The following is a 22,869-nucleotide window of genomic DNA, read 5'->3' as shown; positions in this document are numbered from 1 at the left end:
TGTTGCTCAAAATTGCTTGCACAACTGTTCCGCTCCCTTCGGGTTTAATAAGCACACAGTTCATTTTGTTCTTTCTTTGCATTTCTCTCTAAATCCCTTTGCCACAGGGATCCGTGATTAATTTTTTGACATCCCGCTGGATTGTTCAGAATCGTGTGATCCGCTGCAACCACACAAGTCTAGCACCACACTGGCCAGAAATGTTTTTCCAACTTAACGAGGCTAAGCGCTAATGTAAAAAAAAAAAAAAAAAAACAGCTCCAACGTATTAAAGCTGCACTGCTGGGCTCTAAACTTTGTGTGCCCTCTTAAGTATCGGAAGTTTTTGTGCCAGAGCAGGTGCCTTATCCATTTTTATTGACCTTCGGAATGACACTTTACTTTCAAACTTTACCATGGTGACCATAGTTTCCACCAAAATACCATAGTTGCTACTGTTGTTACAGAAATGAAACAAAATGATTCTGAAAGCTTACAGCATTTGAAGGACATCCAATATGGTAAAAATCTGGCAACTTTTCATGGTACTTTTTCATAAGGAGGTCTGTATCGTTTTATACTAAAGCAATGTTTTCAGAGCATGTTCTGTCGTTACTGTTTATATGTATTCTGAGGTTTCCGTGCTCTCAGATCCAGTAATTCACCCTCGGCGTGCCAACTGCCAGGTCTTTGGCACTAGATGAGCGCGACAGATCCAGATAGGGTTATGAGAAACAGGTGTGTTTAGACTTAGCAGAGATGGACATACCAGTGGCCCATATTGCTGTTTCTCATTAGAGGTTAGAAAATACTATTTTCAGGGTCACAAGCCCTGAAGAGAGGGCACTTTTACAAGGACATGGTGCGCTAATGAGAAACGTGAGGGGAATGTGGGCCTACACCACGTCTTTGTTGCCAGTTTCTACTTCGTTATATATGCAAGGTTAATTTTAAACCTGGAGACTTTAAGACTTTGTGATATACATCATAAAACTGATCAAATTTACCTTTACCTAAAATTGATTTTTACCCAAATTTACCTTTGTTCTAAAAAATAAGTAAAACTATAAAAATGCCATAACACAATTAGCAAACACTTCCATTCAACAGTTTGCTGTCTTTTTATTTATTTTTTAATTTTTTTAAAGTAATTTATACTTTTATTCAGCAAGGACATTAAATAACAATAATAATAATAAATGGTGTTGTTTTAAACTGCCTATTCATTAAAACCTGAAAAAGTACTTTATCACAATTTTCACAGAAATATTCATGAGTTTTGTGAAAGTTTTCAACATTAATAATAATAAGAAATGTTTTTTTAAGCACCAAATCAGCATGATTTCTGAAGGATTGTGTGACGCAGAAGACTGGAGTAATGGCTGCTGATAATTCAGCTTTACAGCACAGGAATAAATTACAGTTTAAAATATATGAAAATAGAAAACAGAAAAAATACAATATTATATCACAATAGTACTGGTTTTAGTGTATTTTTAAATTTGAAAAAATGCAGCCTTGGTGAGAAGATTCTTTCAAAAACATAAAAAAAAAAAAAAAGTGTACCATGTTAATAAATACAAATTCCAGATAGCATCATTGTGCTGATATAAAAATGCTGCATGTTTGTAAATATGTGTAACTAGGTACTGAGAACAGCTAAACAAAAGCTAGTTACATCTTGGAGGGTCATAACCTTTAAATGCATTAATTGGATCGTCTCTGGTTCTACTTAGTATAAATAGAAGTGTTCAGGTAAAGATAAACAACACACCTTCCCTCTGCAGCAAACAGCATTAATCACACTGCATAGTCAGACATCAGTAGGAATTTTCTGGTGAGTTCCTATCCTTTGATCTTCATATAATGTTAGAGAGCTCTGTTTACTTATCTCTCATAATATATAGTGAAATATGATCATGGTTTATTTACATTAATAATATTATTGTATACTTTGTAAAGATCCTGAAATGTTTAATTGGACAGTACTGTATGATTACTTATGATCACACAGTGTATTTTACTGTGGACGGAAATCAAATATGCTAAACGTGAATTGCCATGTTGATATATCACTGATCTAATGATGATCTAAAAACAAACAGATCAATAATGAATATAAGCAATTAGGCATGCACATACAATCTACAGATAATTTTAGGATGTCAACACAGAGCTAATTTTATACTAAATGAAGTTATCTGTGGCATTTAGTTGTTAAATACTTAAGCAGTGATTTAAAAGCACATCCTCATTTTGACTAATGCAGACACTATTGTGTAACAAACTTGGCCACAAATATCAATGGCAGAAAATTATGTACTGATCGTTTTACCAGCACTCAGACATATGATGTGACAGCTTTACAACACTAGCTTTTGACATGGACCTACCAAATATATTGGCTCTGTTGTGTTCATTTAAGACAACAGATGGTAATGAAGTAAAGCTGGTGAACTTGTGCACCTCTGGTGGTATTTCTAGAATATTCTAGAATGCATTGCCTCTTAAGATAACACCTCATGTGTCTGGTTGCAGATCTCGAAAAGAAGACAAAATGGAGGGTTTTGGGTAGATAGTCACAAGACTTGTTTGGCTCTATAATATGAAGCCACATTCTGTAACCTCTTAAACTGCTTAATAGATCCCATATTACACCTACTTAATCCCAGAAAGAAGCTTCTAGAGAATTGGGCCTCGATTCTCAGTGGAAGTATCTGGAAGCAAACATAACAATGGATTAGATACACGGACTAAAGAGTGACATATACTGACTGTAAGTTATAAAACACTGAATTTCTTTGAACCGTGAATTTTCAGTGAAGATGTAGTGCCACTCAGTGGTTACTCACAGCTATTACTGCTCCTTCATTCTCATGATCAAAACTCTGAGACTGACTGGGGACAAAAAGGAGAGACAAGATGTCTTATTATTGTGTATTATATATTATAAAGCCTTTCAAAAAAAAAAAATAGCTACAACTATTTTATGAAAGTCTCTAAACCACCTACTTGTTTCTTAAACGGGTTGTGTTACTCCTTTGAAGTTGCTGAGGATGAGGGCGTTGATCTTCTCTCTGGTTTTACTGGCGTCTCCGGGGGCCTTTCATTGTGCCCCTGATACTGCCCCACCTCCGATATCAGCCAACACTCTCAAACGTGAGTGCATCCTATAGCAGAAGAAATGAATATTATGACTATGTGCTCAAATGAATACACAAAACCAGGGAACAACCTAATGACATGTAGATGACCTGAAACGTGATGGTCTTTCAGGCCTGTCTCTGGAAGGGGAGAAGCTGGTGGATCAGGAGGTCAGCAAAGCACTGTTTGGGATCAAACAAATGAAGGAGGTGATGGCCAGGAACGAAGAGAAACATGCAAACCTCATGAAGTCCCTCAGGCACAGCGGGGAGAAGAAAAAGGTCAGTGAATATTTAAGTGGGATTTTTTAAAACCAAAATAAACAGTCTTTCTAGTTGTGTTAAACAAAAAATTATAAACATAAAAGTGCCATTTTGATATAAATGTTCGAAACCTGTCATTGGCTTCTTGCACCATCAGGGTGCAGCAGAGACCGCACAGGATATAGAAAAGAAGCTGAACGAAGCCGAGCAGCAATGTAAGGAGTCTCTAAAGTCCTCCTGGGAGGAATGTCGACCTTGTCTTGAAGACACCTGTAAGAACTTCTATACCAACACCTGCCGCCGTAGATTCGCCACCTTCACCAATAAAGTACAGAATTCTCATCCACATTTGCCATTCAAATGCTGTGTTTTGAAACAATTTGATAGCTATAAATGGAATGAAAATACCAAAGTTGTATCATGTATTTTTCTGTTCTCCACAGCTACAGAACTTCTTCCAAAGGCTGAGCTCTCGCTTTGGCCCTCGTGATACTCAGGATGAGGTTGTGCTGAACCAGAGCGCAGAGAATCCTGACCTGGAGGTGGTGAGGATCGAGGACTCCTTCAGCAACCTGCTCACCGAAGTGGGAAGCCTGGTCAATCGCAGTGTCGTGCTGGTCTCCCACTTCCACCATGAGCTGGACCAGGCCCTACGAAGGGCTTTCAGCCCTGAGCTTCAGGAGGATAAAGAGAGCGAGCTGGTGCTGAAGCCTTCCAACAAAGCTCTGGAGGGTGTGGGACTAGAAGATGTGCTGGAGTCCTTCTTTGACTTTGGCAGAAGTGTGTTGGAGGAGTTTGGGGCCGTAGTCACACAAGCCTTCAGTGACATTCATGATGCTATGGAGAAGACCGAGGAGGAGAAAGGTGCATTATCCTGACATGTGTGTTCAGCCATAAATGAAAATTCGGAAGCACTTTATTTTACAATCCTGTCCCTCATGTACATACGATGTACTTGTTAAAGTAAATATTATAACTAGGTAATAACCCTGGCCTGAACCTACCCCTAAACCTATCTCTATCCCATGTAGTTACCTTGTATTACCAGTACTTTCTTAGGTAAGTACACATAAGTACACATACCGAAAATTCTGCCATCATTTACTCACCCATCATTTACTCACCCACAAAACCAATGACATTATTGGGACACAAACCGTAGTCACACAAGCCTTCAGTGACATTCATGATGCTATGGAGAAGACCGAGGAGGAGAAAGGTGCATTATCCTGACATGTGTGTTCAGCCATAAATGAAAATTCGGAAGCACTTTATTTTACAATCCTGTCCCTCATGTACATACGATGTACTTGTTAAAGTAAATATTATAACTAGGTAATAACCCTGGCCTGAACCTACCCCTAAACCTAACTCTATCCCATGTAGTTACCTTGTATTACCAGTACTTTCTTAGGTAAGTACACATAAGTACACATACCGAAAATTCTGCCATCATTTACTCACCCATCATTTACTCACCCACAAAACCAATGACATTATTCTGTGGGACACAAAAGGTGCATACATAAATAATAATTTGGCCATTCTTTGCAATACAATGAAAGTCAGAATAGGGGCTGTCAGTTTTCACAGTACTTTTTAATCATACAAAGTAATTAAAACAGTTCACATTTAAGTAAATAATGATAGAATTATGGGTTAACTATTACTTTAATGCAAGAATCCGCCTGTACAAAGTTCCCAAGGCCAATTCAGAACGATGTTTTCTGGCTGATAAACTATGAAAACATAAACAGCCTAATCAAAACCCTAATCTAAAGCCTGCACTCAGAACAAGTAAAATATTACCATCCGTCATTTCTGACGCTAATATGCTTATCATTATTATAGTTCAGGCCCGTTCACACCGTGCACGATAACTATACCATCAGAATCTACCGGACTCGAGCATTTAAAGAGGCAGACGAATCATATAATAAACAGAACCTTATATCGTCCAGTGTTGTGGATGTTAATTAGTTATTGTTTATTTTGTGGGTGTTTAAAAACGAGCCTTCACGCTAATAGAATAGAATAGCTCAGGCCACAATTCCAACTGTGACACAGAGAAACAACATGGAATGACTTTCAGAGCTATTTTATCCAGATGATGATCGATAAAAACATTGACAGACAGGGGTGTAGCTAGTGGGGGCCAAGAGTTATTGGGGGTCTCACAACAATCCCCCAGTTGATGAATGATAAAACATTGACAGCCAATAGGAATCCACCTGATTTAAAAGAGCTTGAGCTTTTAAAGTAGCAGACAACCTAACTGCAGTGTGCTCTTAAACAGAAAGTTATTGTGCGCTGGTGTGAATGCTAATATAGTTATCGATCTTGGTTTGAACAGGCCTTAACTTTCTCTACATGTGTCTCTATTCACTCCAGAGAGGAAACTCTTCCCTCAGCTTCTACAGGACAAGAGGCTGTGCAAAGATCTGCGCAGACAGTCCTCAGAGTGCTGGCAGCTGCAGAGCAAGTGTGAGGCCTGCCAGGGAAACTTGTTTACCGGTAAGAACTCACACTCACATTGATTAGTTGAATGGGTAGTTCACCCAAAAATGAAAATCCTGTCCGCCTCATTCTCATGTTGTTTCAAACCTGAATTTATGGAACACAAAAAGGGAAAATCCTGTACTCACTACATTCCAGCTCTTCAGAAGTGTGAGGAATAGACCGAAGTCATTGTTTATGAAGACATTATTCACTGACAATTAACTGTTAACTACCAGATGAGAGTGAGTGAGTTGATATTGAGAATCGGATCATTCGGACTCATGAAAGAATAAATCAGGCTGGTTAGTGAAACTGATCCAACTGATTCATTGCAAAAAATGACTCCGAAGAACAAGCTGTTCTCCTCACCATCGTACAGGCTCCGGAATTTATCTTTTATCATTGTGTTCCATGGAAAAACTGAAATCATACAGGTTTGGAACAACATGAGATTGAGTGAATGAAGACAGAATTTACATTTTTGGGTGAACTGTCCCTTTAGAAAACTCTTACCAGTGATACTGATCACTTCAAGTACTTATTGTTTGATTCCAAGAATGCCCAAATGTAAGAGAACTACACATCGAGTTGGATGAAGCCTCTCAGCTGTTGGAAGCGTCCAAGCAGCAGTATGAAGAGGTGCTGGGCATTGTGCAACGTCACACTGATGACACCATCAGCTGGCTCAGCAACATGGCCTCTGACTTTGGTTGGGTGACTGAGCTCGCCAATAACAACACCACACCTGAGAGCATCTTCAGTATTGCTACGGTGAGCCACTTCCAAGAAAATATCATCGTATTACCCTTTTTTTGTCATACTGTGCTATTTTGGACATGTAGCATGGTAGTACCATGGCATTCATTGAAATACTATGCTACATGAATATGGAAATTATTCAGTAGGTGAGAAATAAAGCAACAGTGGTGGTACGTCACACTGATGACACCATCAGCTGGCTCAGCAACATGGCCTCTGACTTTGGTTGGGTGACTGAGCTCGCCAATAACAACACCACACCTGAGAGCATCTTCAGTATTGCCACGGTGAGCCACTTCCAAGAAAATATCATCGTATTACCCTTTTTTTGTCATACTGTGCTATTTTGGACATGTAGCATGGTAGTACCATGGTATTCATTGAAATACTATGCTACATGAATATGGAAATTATTCAGTAGGTGAGAAATAAAGCAACAGTGGTGGTCGATTTAGTTGATACTAAATCTATTGATCTGAAAAAAAAAAAAAGTTTGTGGCACAGACCGAGGAGGGCGACAACACCCCAGCAGCAGACACTACAGTGGAAGTGAATATTCTCAACTCCCCCACTCTCACCCTGACCGTTCCTGTGGGTCTCAGGCTGCAGGATCCTGCCTTCATCCAGTATGTGGCACAGGAGGCTCTGGGCATGTACAAGCAGATGGCCAGGTGAGACACTTTCCAATTAGTCACATCATGCAACATGTCAGAATAGTTCACACTCATCAGCACACATTTCACAGGGACAGTTCACCCCACAGTTTAATCACATAAATCAGAGGTTCTTAACCAGGGACTGAGGGAGCCAATGTGGTGCCATGCTTAAAAGTATTTAAATTATTAACCCTATCAAGCTTGCTGCATATTTGATACATGGATTTTTAAGGGCTGTAAAATATCAAAATGACAAAAACATTGATGAAAAACCTGTTGATAGTTCATACTTTTTTTTTTTTTTTTTAGCAAGAAAAAGGCCTGTGAGTATAACTGTAAAAATGTTTGTCAAAAATCTTTGATGATTTCTATAAAGTACATATAAGAATAAGTTTTATATTTTATTAATATTTCAATATAATCATTTACTGGACTGAATCAACCTAGTTTTATTTATGTACATAATATAAAGAAAAATAGTGTTAAAATGCATGCATCAATTATCATACAACAGGCTTTTGAGGAACGTTTATTTGTACATCTCTCATTCACCATCATCCTGTATTTTGATGCGTTTGCCCCCAAAATAAAAAAACACAGCACCGATCATAAAATTAAGTATTTAAATATCATCTTACAAAGTCATAATATTGGGAGATATGACAACTGATACTTCTGTGAATTTGTTCCAAGTAGTCTGTTATACAGTTATAAAAATCTAACTGATTTACATTACAAGCTATCAGAATTTTATCTTACTTTTTGCCCACTTATAACAACAGCTGCACCAAATTGCATAGTTTTTCTGTTTGGGCCCCTGAATAACATTTATAGCTACATAGTCTCATCATACTATATGGCCCATAAAAGCTTTAATTACAAAAATATAAGCAATTAAAAAAAAAAGATGTTTTATTTAAAGGTTCAATAAAGAGTTTGAAAAAATCTGACTATGTCAGACTCTACAGGGTTAATATTTTAAAATGATCTAAACTAACTCTAAATTTAAATGTCAAAAAAGGTAGGTAGTGGATCTAATGCTCACCTCTGACTAGTCTAACTGTTCTTGTTTTTCTTTTTTTTAGGCATGATGATGTATAATCTACAAGTCATCAGTTTTCTTCCCAGCACTAACCAGGGTACACTGGTACCATTCTATATTCTATGTATTTAGTTATATTTTATGCATTGTGTTAAGTTTAAGAGTCAAGTCACTGCAATTATTGTTATTTATTTATGGTCTTATCATGTGACAGGTTCCAGTTAGCTGCATTTGTAACTTGTCTTGTGTTAACTGACTTAAACATCAGTATGTCAGAAATGTACTTAAAGTATATTAGAAATATATATCAATGTGTGATTGTAAACGGGTATAACAATCACTCCTTAAAAATAATTAACTTTTAGTGCAAAACCATTTCTCGTTTATTACATTCGTTGGAAAAAATCTGACTATGTCAGACTCTACAGGGTTAATATTTTAAAATGATCTAAACTAACTCTAAATTTAAATGTCAAAAAAGGTAGGTAGTGGATCTAATGCTCACCTCTGACTAGTCTAACTGTTCTTGTTTTTCTTTTTTTTAGGCATGATGATGTATAATCTTACAAGTCATCAGTTTTCTTCCCAGCACTAACCAGGGTACACTGGTACCATTCTATATTCTATGTATTTGGTTATATTTTATGCATTGTGTTAAGTTTAAGAGTCAAGTCACTGCAATTATTGTTATTTATTTATGGTCTTATCATGTGACAGGTTCCAGTTAGCTGCATTTGTAACTTGTCTTGTGTTAACTGACTTAAACATCAGTATGTCAGAAATGTACTTAAAGTATATTAGAAATATATATCAATGTGTGATTGTAAACGGGTATAACAATCACTCCTTAAAAATAATTAACTTTTAGTGCAAAACCATTTCTCGTTTATTACATTCGTTGGCCTTTATGCGTTCACTCTGGGAAATCTAAAAACTATAAAGCATTATAAATGTTTAATATAATTCTTGAGCATGTTTCCATGGAACCTTGTTTCTGTCTCAGAGTTAAAAAAAATGTAATTGTGTGAAACTTACAATAATAAATAAAGCCACATTGAGATATGCACTGATATTGCAAGATCCAAGTTCAGATTATGCACTTTTTTTTTTTACACTGTCAGGTGGAAAAGAGCTTCCATGTTTCTGTTCAGTCCCAATGCCATCTACCTAAATTTTCGAGTTCCAGTTCAAAAGTCTGAACAACACAAACACACATGATTTACAAATAACCCCATGGAGTTAAAAGCATTACGTAAAACTTTATTTTTTTACTGTACAAATTCTTCAGATTAGTAATCGTAACCATTGTTTCACAACAAACGTCCTCATCAAACTCTGCAGCGGAGACCCTCACCTTACATTAGAGTATTTTCTTTCGTTTTTTGACACAAAGAACAAAAATCAATAACAGAGTTTTGCACAAACTTGCCTGTAGCCCTTGTAAAACAGGAGGTGGTGATGGGAGAGATGTCTAGTGGATGTCCTGGATACAGGAGGAGACAATAAAGTCCCTAGGACAAAGGGCTCACGTACAGGAAGGACAAAAGCAAGGCCTCTCGCTATATATGTAAAGCTACATGACAAAAAGGGAGAAGAAACCAACAAATTAGCCCTCCAAACGATATCGGTCTGATTCATCCCAAGTACATTCAATTCCTTGTCATGGATAAAATGAACCCGTTACAGACAGTACATGACCAAACATTAAGACTAAATCTGTAATAGTGGTGCAAAAATTGTACGGCTGTATGATGAGGTCTAATTTGCCTTCTCCATTAGACTTGTACCATTTTAACAGATCAAGGAAAACATCAAAATCACATACTTTTTTAAAAATGCGCTCAGGATGAAAGGCAAATTTTACGGACTCCATCAAACTTTGGTTGGTAAATGGTCTCTATCTGTAGTACCTGAATATTTCACAGTGACGCCTTAACAGGAAATGTAACAACTCCACCAGCAGCAAATGTGGTACATCATGGAGTTAAAAAGGCTTTGTAATTCTGATTCCTGGTCAAAAACAAAGATCGGTGTGAAATAATTTGAGCAAGTTCACATTCGTATGTCAAGATGAAGAAACCATTGCTCTCTTTAAATATACTGAAATGATGTATGAAATCATCTGTGAAAGATCAATAAATCTCTGTGGTTCATTTATTGGAGTGTACATGAGAGAACAATGAATTGGTACCAAGAGGTTGGCAACACTACAAATGTGTTGGCACAAAAAACACAAACCTAGCAGTGTGGGTGCTGATGTGCGTAAAAAAAGCAACTCAGGCATTGCTGTTGTGATATTGCGACCTGTCGGGTCTCAACAGCAGCATGAGGAATGATGTTTGGACTGGTCAGGTCTAGTGTTTCGTTAATCAAAAGTCTCTCTGCTTAATTACCCTTGAGACAAAAATACGATTTATAATAATGACTTTTTGCTTGAAAATTAGCAGCTGGCTGAAATGGCGATCAGTCGTCAGAAATGTTTTGTGAAGGCTTTCCAATATGAATCATCTCTCAGGATATGATTTCAAGCTCTCATAGAGATTGAGATTAATTGAAACTGAAATGAAGGTACTTATTAAAAATCATGCTTTGCTATAAAAGTGTTTTAGAGAAAAACAAATTCTGCCCCTGTAATTGATGTCTTAAACTCAAGCTCCCATACATTCAGAACGGCTTATGCCCTCATGCGTCTCATTCTCTCTGTCCTTCTTTGACTTTCACTTTCCCGTCCCAACAATGGCACTGTCACTGGTAGCGCCAACCGATTCAACCACAGTTATTGGTCACTTTTAATAAACTACTCAAACTACCAAATAAAATTTTTTAAAAAAGGGGGAAAAGAAAAATGAACAACTTTAAAATAATAAAGATTTAGTGTTCAGGTGAAAAAGAAAACAGACAAAAAAAGGGAGAGAAAAACAAAATAGATAAAGAAAAATGAAAGAAACAGCTGATTTTGTGAACCAGTCATCAGCACTAAGCTCATCGCTTGTTTCACAGCTCCCTCTGTCTGCAGTGCAGGGAATCACCCCAGCAGAGCTCTGGGAGCGTGACGTGGTCCCGCTCATACACACACCCTCGTCAACTCCGCCACACACACATCCTCAGGCAGAGAACAGCCTGTATCTGCAGTGAAAGACATGTTTTAGATGCACTAATAGAGTTTTTAAGTTTAACTCTGGGGGGAAAAGAAAGAAACAAAAACATCTCTGTAAGGACAAGTGTGCAGGGGAGCTGTAGGGAGGAGGTGCCACAATGGGTTTGGGAACCGTCCTGGTGGCTTATTAGCACGTATCTGGGTCCCGTAGAAGGTCTCTACAGGTTGTCTCCGGGCTGGTACTGTGGCTCAGTGGCAGTGAAGTAGTCCTCCAGGAAGGACTGGATGTATTCGAAAGTGGGCCGCTCGTCTGGCTCCTTCTTCCAGCAGAGCTGCATCATTTCGTGCAGCGACTCCGGGCAGCCCTGAGGACACGGCATCCTGTAGCCCCGCTCCACCTGCTCCAACACCTCTCGGTTCACCATGCCTGAAAAACAGTTGATACCGAGTCAGTTTGTGCAACCGCCCACTGTTCAGCGGCCAGACTGTCTCAGACAGGATGTGAGGGGTGTGTAATTACAGCGGACACTTCGCTTGGAACCCACAGAGGACGGGAGTGTCGAGGACAGAGGGGACAGACAGTCTGGTGCTGCGTGAGAGGACAGGAAGTGTAAATCAGTGGGTCGACTGTATCCAAGAGCTCTCTCAGAGAAAGGATTCTTTATCTTTATGCATGCGAGAAACACCGTATGACCTTTTTGAGCTCAGCCTACTTTCATTTACTCTCGCTTGCATAATGACTCACAACAATAAGTCTTATGTGTGCTAAACTTGAATCAATAAATCTTATGTTAAGTGGGAAGTTAAAAAGCTGCTGGACTTCCTGTTGTGGCTTGGATGGAAATGCTTAAAGGGATAGGTTCACCCAAAAATGAAAATTCTGTCATTAATTACTCATCCTCATGTCGTTCCAAACCTGTAAGACCTTCAGTCATTATCAGAACACAAACTAAGATATTTTTGATGCAATCTGAGAGCTCTCTGACCCTTCATAGACCGAAACAGACAACTGTAAAGTTCCCAGGTCCAGAAACGTAGCAAGGAAATCGGTAAAATAGTGACATGAGGGGTTCAACGTAATTTTACGAAGCTACGAGAATACTTTTTTTGTGCAAACAAAACAAAAATAACTTTATTCAACAACACTTCTCCTCATCAAGTCTCTTGGAATGTGCTGCCATTGTGGACAGAGTATCACGACGCATGAGCTTGCTTCCGCATCAAGTAAACGATGCATGCGAAGCTGACGCATGTGCGTGTTACGTAAGCAGCGGCACCATGCGCATGTGTTGTTTACATGATGCGGAAGCAAGCGCATGCATCGTGATACATTTAAGTAGTTATTTTTGTTTTCTATGCACACAAAAAGTATTCTCGTAGCTTCGTAAAATTACGGTTGAACCACTGATGTCTCATGGACTATTTTACCAATTTCCTTGCTACGTTCCTGGAGGGTGAGTAATTAATGACAGAATTTTAATTTTTGGGTGAACTATCCCTTTAAGGCAAAGCACTGTCATATATTACAGATTATAAACTTTCTCTTTGACTCCAGTATTTGCACTATGAAACAATTCAAACCTGTACAGCCAAACAGTGTACACTAACATCCAAAGGGCATCTGCTCAAGGTTAAAATGCTGATAGTTTAAGGCTCTCTATTACTGGGGTTCAAACTTACAAGCTTTTGGCAACGAGCCCAGTTCTTTAACCACTAAGCCACATTGCCGGCACTTGAGTGAAGTTGCCGCATTAATCCAGCCTCTTCTAGGGCTCTGCATGGAAGCAGATGCCCATCAATAATGGACTGAGTCTAATAGTGTATGACTGAATGATTGATGAAAGCCTAACTGGGTTTGTGATGTGCAGCATCAGTGAGAGGCTTTAGGTAAGCACTACAAATGACAGACTGGGCCGTGTGAGGGACGGGTGCAGGAAGGGAACAGACAGATGGTGGTAAATAAGAACTGGTGCCCAGTCAGTCCTTCATGCCCGCCTAAGCCAGATGGCTCCTTCGGTGTAGTAATAACACACCCAGCAGTCCCTCTCTGCTCCAGTAGGGGGCACAGTGGAATCTGCACCTCTCAGTTTGGAGATCTACCTACCTGCAGGCCTGTTGGATCCCAACCCTGCTTGAACACAATTGCCTGTGATTTTTTGAGTAAACCTGAAGACCATGATTAGCTGGTTCAGGTGTGTCCCACTGGTTATGCATGATATTAAAGGGGTAGATCACCCAAAAATTAGATTTCTGTTGTTATTTACTCACCCCCATGTCATTCAAGCCCATTAGATTTTGGTTAATCTTTTGAAATACAAATTATGATATTTTTAATGAAACCTGAGAAGTTTCTGTCCCTCCATCGAAAGTCCAGGTAAGCAAAACTGACACAAAAAGGTCATAAAGTTGTTGTAAAATAAATCCATATGAATAAAGTAGTTTAATCCCAGTCTCCCAGTGAAGAAATTTAATTGCTTTACATGATTAACAGATTTAATTTAGGTATTTCTTCACATATAAAATACATACGTCACACTAAAGCAGGGGTTCTCTACTCTGGCCCTCGAGATCCACTTTCCTGCAGAATTTAGCTCCAACCCTAATCAAACACACCTGAACAAACTAATCAAAGTCTTCAGGATTACTAGAAAGTTACTGCCAGGTGAGTTTGATCAAGGTTGGATGTAAACTCTGCAGGAAAGTGGATCTCGAGGGCCAGAGTTGAGAGCCCCTGCGCTAAAGCATACCTCATCTGTTCCTGTGCATCACGCTCACACGTTTGAGCTTCCGTGTTTACCATATGTGATGTGCTCCATGCATGTGTGTTGATCATTGTTTAAAAGTAAATAAAAACCTAAATTAATTGTGTTTATCATATAAAGTGATCATACCTCTTTACAAGACTTGGATTAAACCACTCAATTCATACGGATTCCTTTTATGATCTTCTAAGTTTTGGTTACATGCACTTTCAAAGAAGGAGCAGAAAATGCTCAGGTTTTATTAAAATATTGTTTTTAAAGATTAAACAAAGTCTTACAGGTGTTAAACAACATGAGGGCGATTATGTTTTTTTGTGTGAACTATACTTTTAAATATGCATGGAAGTCTACCTCAAAATATATGAAACGTAATTATACTAAATTAAAGAGTGTGAGAAAAAAAAATCTGTTTACTGCTAAATCAAATGTAATATTTCTCACCTGGATATGGCACTCTGCCCTTGGTCACAAGCTCCGTCAGCAGGATACCAAAGGACCAGACGTCAGATTTGATGGTGAATCGGCCATACAGCGCTGCTTCTGGTGCAGTCCACTTAATGGGAAACTTGGCTCCTGAAGGTACAATGGCACACATTCTCTAAATTACTGCAGTAGAGTCAATGGCTCTTACTAAAGCAAAGCAAATGTCAGCATTTTAAAACATCCCGTAGGCCTCCACATTACTTAATTCAATGCATCTGCATGGTAAAAAATGAAATTCATTTTATTGTTTCTTTTTTTTTTTTTGGCCATGTCATCCCATTTATGCTGTGATCATGGGTTCAGCAACATACACAACACAAGCCGGATTTGAACCTCCGCCTCTTGCACAAGCATTAAAGCTCACTGAGTCTGCAGTTTATGTGCTGATCTAAAGTGTTCTGACAGGTGAGTTTATTAATTAGTCAGTCAATAATAACCAATGAAGTGTCAAATCAGGGAACATGAGAAACTGAAAGACATTGATTCATTGATCTTTAAAGATCATTAGTGAAACATCTACAAATGCAGCTGCATAAACAAAGCATAAGATTGTAGTATGTGATGTACCATTTTCTTTACTGCCCCGAAGCCTTTGGGCACTCAAGACTACCTGCAGGGAAAAATCATCATTCACCATTTATGTAGGTAATGGCAAGTCAACGTGCTCTAAACAATCACAGTGCATTCTGGGAGATGATGGCTTCAGACAGTAAGTGAGGTAATTGTGCATGATTAGATGCTGATTGCCTTGTAATTTCCAGCACAACAGCTTTGTTGCCAGTAGCAGCATTGTTGTAAACAAAAGATGGTGAGTTCCATATTTCACCATGCATATTTTGTGTGCCCATTTCCTCTTTTTACTCAGATGAAAGGTTTCCATTTTCAAATCAGCGCTTTGGTTTTATATTAATCATAATTATAGAATAAAATACATAATTTCGTTTAATTCTTTGTAAAATAAAAAGCACAGGAGTAGAATATCATTAAGAAGAAATTCTTCATCCACTTTCCATTCACAACCTGAGTGGAATATTATTCTAGTCATAAAATAATATAAATTTTTTTTTTTTACAATATTATAACATTAGAATGCACTGCTCACATAACGCACCACTGCACCGGAAAGAGAGGCTAAAAACCGTCTACATTCACTTAAAATTCCCTTAGTCGGATGGAAGTACGTGACGGATTTAACGTGGATAATAATCATGATTTATTTCTAATATCACAAAGCATGACCAGGCAATTAGGTAATTATCGCTTCAGACCTAATTATCGAATGTGTTAAAGGGGTCATATGACGTTGCTAAAAAGAACATTACGTTGTGTATTTGGTGTAATGCAATGTGTTTATGCGGTTTAAGGTAAAAAAAACCCACATTATTTTCCATATAATGTACATTATTGTTTCTCCTCAATGCCGCGCCTTTCTGAAACACGTCGATTTTTACAAAGCTCATCGTTCTAAAAAAGCGAGGTGTGCTCTGATTGGCCAGCTATCCAGTGCGTTGTGATTGGCATGTGACGAAATGTTACGCCCCTTACCATACTGTGATGGATTTGGGCGGTGTTATGCAAATCTTCCCACATAGTGAGGTAGACATGTGGGGGCGTGTTTGAACGAGCCGTTTTAGGAGGGTGTGGTTTACTCTGAACTTTTATAAAGAATATCTCTTTGGATTTGAGACTTTAGTCTTTGCAACTTTACAGATCTTCTTTATGCACCAAGAGCTTGTAACACTCCAAAGAGAAAGGAAAAATTGAAATTGCATCATATGACCCCTTTAATATTGCATTTCCGTCCACGTACCTTGTCTAGCAGTGTATTCGTTGTCTTCAATCAGTCTAGCCAGGCCAAAGTCGGCGATCTTGCAGACCAGATTGTCTCCCACCAGGATGTTAGCAGCCCTCAGGTCTCTGTGGATGTAGTTCATCCTCTCGATGAAGGCCATGCCATCTGCAATCTAGACAAGATGACAGGAAATCAAGCCTCCAGAAGCTCTTACAAAAGCCAACATGTCAGATCCAGTCATGGGAGTCCTATATTAAGAGCTGAAATGCTGCATTTATGGGTTCAGATGAGGTGGCACATGATCGAAGTTTCGGTTCTTAAAAAGCTACGGTTTAACCAACGTTCAAATAGCTGCTTATGGGCAAAATCTACACAGCAAGCAAACAGGTTGCTAAACACAATCTTAAAAGACAAAACAGAAAACAGGAAGAAAATTCTTAAGGGAATTTAACAAACAATCTGAGACAGCAAAACTGTCCAAAAGGGTTTCATAAGCATCATCTCACAAGCTGAGATGTGAGAGGGAGACTGAAGCCTCAATGCAGCAATGCCAAGCAATGCAGCAGTGATGGGAGCCCAGGGAGGCGAGAGAGAGAGAGAAAACGCAGTAGGAAAGAGGAACGTGAGAGAGCAACAGCGAGCTTTTTAAGCGAACAGAGCAAAATTGAGTAGACACATTAAAGTGAAGTGGCCCCATAGGAGTGGCAGTTAAGTGCTCCAGGCATTAGGCGGGAAATGAGGATCATAGTGCCTGGGAGAGACACGCAGGCAGCAGGATGTCATATCAGATATTAAATAAATATGACAGCCAGATGGAGGCTGAAACAGAAACCCTGCCGCTCTGGGAGATGCCACTCGTCCAGGTTCACTGTGACGTGCTTCTGCTAATGATTGGGTGTGATACTGCATGTGGAAAAGGAAAACAGAGCTGGCTGGTTAACAGTGGATCATGTTCTGTTTTTTTCTCTCACCTGGGCAGCCATGTCTACCAGCTGGGGCAGCTTGAGGTACTTGCCCTCACCCTCCTTCAAGAAATCCAGCAAACTCCCTAAAAGACAGAGGCAAAAAGTGAAGCAGTTTTGCAAAATTACAATTTTAACTTGAGTGTTTAAAAGCGGATCAAAAACATGATATGAACCACACTAATTGAAATATATGATGACATATATGTAAAATCTATCTATCTATCTATCTATCTATCTATCTATCTAACACACTGTCTGGAGTTTATAAATATACACAGAATAAATAAGGAAGACAAGAGTGCAAGCTACCTTTGCCCATGTACTCAGTGACAATGTAAATTGGCTCCTCGGACACAACAGCATACAGGGGCACCAGCTTGTCATGCCGAAGTTTCTTCATGATCTGGGCCTCCTGCAGGAAGGCTTCAGGAGACATGGTGCCCGGCTTCAGTGTCTTTATAGCTACTTTCGTCGTGCCATTCCATGTACCTAGGGGAAAAATGAAAGAAAGAACAAAATGAGTGCAAAAGAAATCATTGATAGTGTTTTTCCACAAGTGAGAATTTGAAAACCTCCACTGGATTCAGGCTTTATCTTCAGAAACATTTGTTGAAACAGGGCTGAATGTTCAGACAATTCATAAACCAGACAATTTCCACCAGCTACACCAAAAACATTGTGTGCAATCCAGGTACTAATTCAGAAAAAGCAGAACTGAAGTGTTAATTCTTAAAATTGACAGAAAATGTACAAGTGAACAAAGGTAAAACATAAACATCCATAGTAAATAGCCTAAGTATTTGAAAACTATCAGAAAGGAGTTTTGTGATTATTGTGACACTATTATCAGCTGTATTATCATTCTGACGGCACCCATTCACTGTAGTGGATCCATTGGTGAGCAAGTGATGTAATGCTAATTTTAACCAGACCTGTTTTGAGGAAGAAACAAACACATCTACATTCTAGATGGCCTGAGGGTGAGTATTTTATCATATTTAGTTATTATATTACCATTTTTAGGTAACTTATCCCTTTAAGAAATCTTACAAAACAGGTCAAGAATGTTACTTTGCCAGTCCAGGACAGACAGTTTTGTGAAAACAATTTAAACGGCACTGACACAGATTGCCAGCAGATGACAAATCAGTTATGTGGAACCTATTATGCATGTTGAAACAAACATACACACACACAATAAGTGAAATTCCCGACATTGTTTTCTGTGCTGTGGCATGCTGGAGCTTGCAGCGTGACAAGCTTTAAGAGCAGTGATGAAAGACAAAGCATCTTAATAACCCACTTTCACATCTCTCTCTAGTACTGTGGTGCATTTGCGAAAACAGCATAAATAAATGAAGTTAACAGTACAGGAGAGTGGGGTAAAATGTGTTATCTAGTAATTTGTGTATTTTCTAATTCAGCCATAAATGATCAACTGAAGCATTTTTGACAAAATGTTAGCTGTGGGGTAAAGTGTGCCAGGTGCTTTGGGGAATGAGTTTGAGTGCATTGTATTTGCATTTGTCTTACCCATCCAGACCTCTCCGAAGCAGCCCTGACCCAACTTGAGCTCTAGACGCAGTGACTCTCGTGGGATTTCCCATGCATCTTTAGCCAGACCCTGAGTCTGGGGCTTCACCGTCGGACACACTGTGGTCAGTCGGTAGCACAGCCCATCTGCATGCTCTACACACACAAACACACACACATAAGAGTAATATTAGGGTCATAAAAGCTATGAGGATGGGACTAGTTTTCCCTGAGGATGTCAGGTAAATTACACCTGTAACACCCATATGCAGACAACAGACACTCCCTTAATAAAAAACTGAATCTCAATCCCATCTAGATCAGTACATAATGTCCTGTGTTAATAACTGTAACTCAAACAAATATAATTTAAAAAATGAATAGTATAGTGAGTGAGAAAAGTACTGAGTACAATGAACAGATGTAGTTCTAATTAAACAAGGTGCGTGATATTTTCACAAATTTCATACAATAGGGGGACCATAAAAGAACAAGGCTACAAAATGACCTGGGTGAGGGCAAAAGTCATTAATTCATCACTTATCCAACCATAAAGCACATTAATCACTGTCTTTCAACCAAACGATTAAAATCTTTACGAAGCGGGTCACACAGAGAGAGCCAGACAAGGACTGATGGCCTTTCATTAAGCCTTGACATTCTTCAGATAAGATGAATATGAACAGCAAATTTGTTACTTTCACTGGCCCTCGGGTCTGTGACAGGTTGCATGAAATGCCTCACAGAAAACAATTAAATCCACCAATCAGTGGGAATTTAATTTCAAAATTATAGACATGATTTTTGCAGGATGTTTTACCAACTTTGCAATGGGATTTAATCTAATTAAAATTGGGATTTACACTACTGTTCAGTAAGATTTATTCATTTAATTAGAATTTAGAAATAGAAATTCATATTTTATTCAGCAAGAATGCATTAAATTGTTCAAAAATGAGAGTAAAGATATTTCTAATGTAACAAAAGACTTCTATCACAAATAAATGCTGTTTTTTAAACTCTCTATTCACCAAAGAATCCTGGGGGAAAAAACGTACCATGGTACAAAAATACAAAACTGTTTTCAATATTGCTAAAAATAATAAATGGTTCTTTACCACCAAATCAACATATGATTCCTGAAAGATCATGTGACCCTGAAGACTGGAGTAATGACTGCTGAAATATCAGCTTTGCCAAATTACACTTTAAAATGTATTAAAATTATTTTAAATTGTAATAATATATAAATTATCATAATATTGCCGTTTTACTGTATTTTTGATCAAATAAATGCAGGCTTGGTGAGCATAAGAGATTTTTTTTTTCAAACAAACAAACATATACACACACACATATTTATTTATTTATTTATATTTTTACTGGCCCCAAAGCTTTGGAAGAAAGAGCTAAATGTTTAAAAATCCTTTAGTTGACTATCAGTCATTTACATGCTTTTCTTAGGAGTGTTCACAACAAAGAACATGTTTTTTTATGTTCAGAAACAACCAGATGGAGTGCAACAGAATTTAAGAGCAAAATGTGTTTTTAAAATCAAGTGTATTTTTAAAACAACAAAAACAGCGCTGGGCTTTGTGGAGGCCAGTTAAGCTCTTCCACACTTAACCTGGTAAACCATTTCTATATGGACCTCTCTTTGTACATGGTGCTTTGTTAGGCAGGAACAGAATAGGTACACCTTGTTCTACTGTAAATGTTTGTCTAAGGAGATTGTATGGCTGTATGATTGATTTTATGGACCTGCTAGCAATGAGTGTAGCTGAAAAAGCCAAACCCAGTTTAAGTAAAAGCCATGTAGTTTACGTCAAGTAATCCTGCTTTGAGAGTTTAACCATAACATTGGGTTGACGGCTTGACAAAAACCACAATTAGGAGAATCTGATGGTTTTTCTTTGTGGGGACTGACGTCAGCTACAACAACAGCGCTGTGGCAGGACGCTCACGTAACGTCTCATAAGATCAAAGACGTGTTGATGTCAAAAGCTCTCTCAGACATTCTCCTGTGGAAACTAGGCCAAGATTAACTGACAGTCATAATGAGTGAACAGGGACACGTTTCTCATAGCAGATGTCAGGCACCTGTTAGCACTAGTCACAGTGAGACCCCTAAGCTTCAAATCACCACCCTGCCATCTCCACATGACTGGTTTTCAGGGCTTCTGTCCATTTGAACTGAAAGGAGATACAAGAAACAATATTGTTTGAACTGAATGTGCTAACCTGTGTAATGCTTCACCAGTTTCTGTAGAGTGTCAAACTGAGCTCTTGTGGTGATGTAATAGCCTCCGCTGTCAAGCTTTCGGATTTTGTAGTGTTTCACGTTGTCTCCCTTCATCTCATCCCAGTCCCGTATTGAGAGAGAGTAAGCCCCTGCCAGGAGGAGAGGAGGGAATGGATGAAAAATATTTCTGCTCTGGTTTGTTTTTGAGCACCAGCGCTGTAAGACGGACTTCTTAAGAAGAACAGCGATTCACTTACCTTTAGTGGTCTCACTTTCTCTGACCAAAAAAGTGCCCCGCTGGTTTCCGGGAACCAGTAGCAGTCGCTCAGCATCTTTACGACCCATTTTGCCAAAGTACCATCTGTGAGATAAAAATAAATGAAAATAAACACTTGCCCAGCCATTTTAAATAAGAGTTTGTGGAACACACAAAAGGCAGCCTATATTTAAAAAATATATATAAGTCCAAAAAAAGAATAAAAACAACAACCCCAAAAAAGGATAAAAAACAAAGAGCTACTGTTCAAAATTCCGGGGTCAGTACGTTTAAGTCTCTAATGCTACATTAATTTGATCAAAAATATGTTATAATAGCAGTAGGCTTATATTATGAAATATTATTACATAATATTAGATTATCAAATATAATATTTATTAAAAAAGTTTTCTATTTTAATGTATTTTAAAATGTAATTTATTCCTGTGATGGAAAAGCTGAATTTTCAGCTGTCATTACTCTAGTCTTCAGTGTCACATGATCCTTCAGATATCATTCTAATATGCTGATTTGCTGCTCAATAAATATTTTTTAATCATCATCAATGTTGACAACAGTTGTTTAGCTTAAAGGGGTCATATGATGCGATTTCAATTTTTCCTTTCTCTTTGGAGTGTTACAAGCTCTTGGTGCATAAAGAAGATCTGTAAAGTTGCAAAGACTAAAGTCTCAAATCCAAAGAGATATTCTTTATAAAAGTTAAGAGTCAACGTAAGGGGCGTAACATTTCCGTCACATGCTTGAGGTATTCGGCCAATCACAATGCACTGGATAGCTGGCCAATCAGCGTACACCTCTCTTTTAAGACCAATGAGCTTTGTAAAAATCGATGTGTTTCAGAAAGGTGGGGCATAGAGGAGAAACAATAATGTACATTATGTGGAAAATAATGTGTTTTTTGAACCTTAAACCGCATAAACACATTGCATTACACCAAATACACAACATAATGTTCTTTTTAGCAACGTCATATGACCCCTTTAATATGTTTGTGGAAACTGTTATTTTTTCAGGATTCTTTTCATGAAAAGAAAGTTCAATTTGTAATTAAGAAATAGATAGATTTAAAAAAAACAACAATTTAAATTAATTTAAAAAAAAAAACGTAACAGGTTCCAAAAATTTGAACAGAAGTGTATCTTAAAGTGTATATGAAGGATTTCAAATTAGTTTTAATCTTGATATTTTCCTAAAGCAGTTTAATCATTAAAGGGTTAGTTCACCCAAAAATGAAAATTAGCCCATAAATTACTTACCCTCAAGTCATCCTAGGTGAATATGACTTTCTTCTTTCAGACGAATCCAGTCGGAGTTATATTAAAAAATTGTCTTTGATCTTTCAAGCTGTTTCATGGCACTCAGCGGGTGTTGCATGC

General features: G+C 38.2%; 2 protein-coding genes across 3 annotated transcripts in view; one reads left to right on the top strand and one right to left on the bottom strand.

Moving 5' to 3' along the window:
• The first annotated feature begins 1,743 nt into the window (after positions 1 to 1,743).
• On the top strand, positions 1,744 to 8,732 carry LOC107713977 (clusterin-like protein 1). Of its 2 annotated transcripts, none has more exons than XM_016519662.1 (10): positions 1,744 to 1,816; positions 3,007 to 3,138; positions 3,256 to 3,404; positions 3,544 to 3,714; positions 3,830 to 4,250; positions 5,778 to 5,900; positions 6,442 to 6,594; positions 6,870 to 6,931; positions 7,149 to 7,315; positions 8,386 to 8,732. In XM_016519662.1, exons 2-10 carry the CDS (start codon positions 3,036 to 3,038, stop codon positions 8,399 to 8,401), a joined length of 1,365 nt encoding a protein of 454 aa, XP_016375148.1. In that variant the 5' UTR covers positions 1,744 to 1,816; positions 3,007 to 3,035; the 3' UTR covers positions 8,402 to 8,732. The 2 variants fall into 2 exon arrangements, with proteins under 2 accessions (XP_016375148.1, XP_016375147.1); XM_016519661.1 differs by having other exon boundaries at positions 7,137 to 7,315.
• A 2,494-nt stretch (positions 8,733 to 11,226) lies between these two features.
• Positions 11,227 to 22,869, bottom strand: part of LOC107713975 (tyrosine-protein kinase yes) — a 31,461-nt gene continuing 19,818 nt past the window's right edge. Inside the window, exons 5-12 of the mRNA XM_016519659.1 lie at positions 21,474 to 21,577; positions 21,216 to 21,365; positions 18,975 to 19,130; positions 17,751 to 17,930; positions 17,448 to 17,524; positions 16,495 to 16,648; positions 14,643 to 14,774; positions 11,227 to 11,866 (exon numbers count right to left, since the gene is read on the bottom strand). Of these exons, the coding sequence (XP_016375145.1) occupies positions 11,658 to 11,866; positions 14,643 to 14,774; positions 16,495 to 16,648; positions 17,448 to 17,524; positions 17,751 to 17,930; positions 18,975 to 19,130; positions 21,216 to 21,365; positions 21,474 to 21,577 (1,162 nt within the window). The 3' untranslated portion in view covers positions 11,227 to 11,657. The remainder of the gene's footprint in view (positions 11,867 to 14,642; positions 14,775 to 16,494; positions 16,649 to 17,447; positions 17,525 to 17,750; positions 17,931 to 18,974; positions 19,131 to 21,215; positions 21,366 to 21,473; positions 21,578 to 22,869) is intronic.

This window comes from Sinocyclocheilus rhinocerous, unplaced genomic scaffold, assembly GCF_001515625.1.
Source record: "Sinocyclocheilus rhinocerous isolate Xijiao unplaced genomic scaffold, SAMN03320098_v1.1 scaffold2043, whole genome shotgun sequence".
Lineage (NCBI taxonomy): Eukaryota > Metazoa > Chordata > Actinopteri > Cypriniformes > Cyprinidae > Sinocyclocheilus > Sinocyclocheilus rhinocerous.
This window is presented reverse-complemented; position numbering and strand designations above follow the sequence as displayed.

Excerpts from the sequence above, each read along its gene's own strand:
- LOC107713977 (XM_016519661.1), top strand. The coding sequence starts at position 3,036 with ATGAGGGCGTTGATCTTCTCTCTGGTTTTACTGGCGTCTCCGGGGGCC. Across the intron at positions 3,139-3,255 it reads ATCAGCCAACACTCTCAAAC|GCCTGTCTCTGGAAGGGGAG; the intron begins GTGAGTGCATCC and ends ATGGTCTTTCAG. Across the intron at positions 5,901-6,441 it reads CCAGGGAAACTTGTTTACCG|AATGCCCAAATGTAAGAGAA; the intron begins GTAAGAACTCAC and ends TTTGATTCCAAG.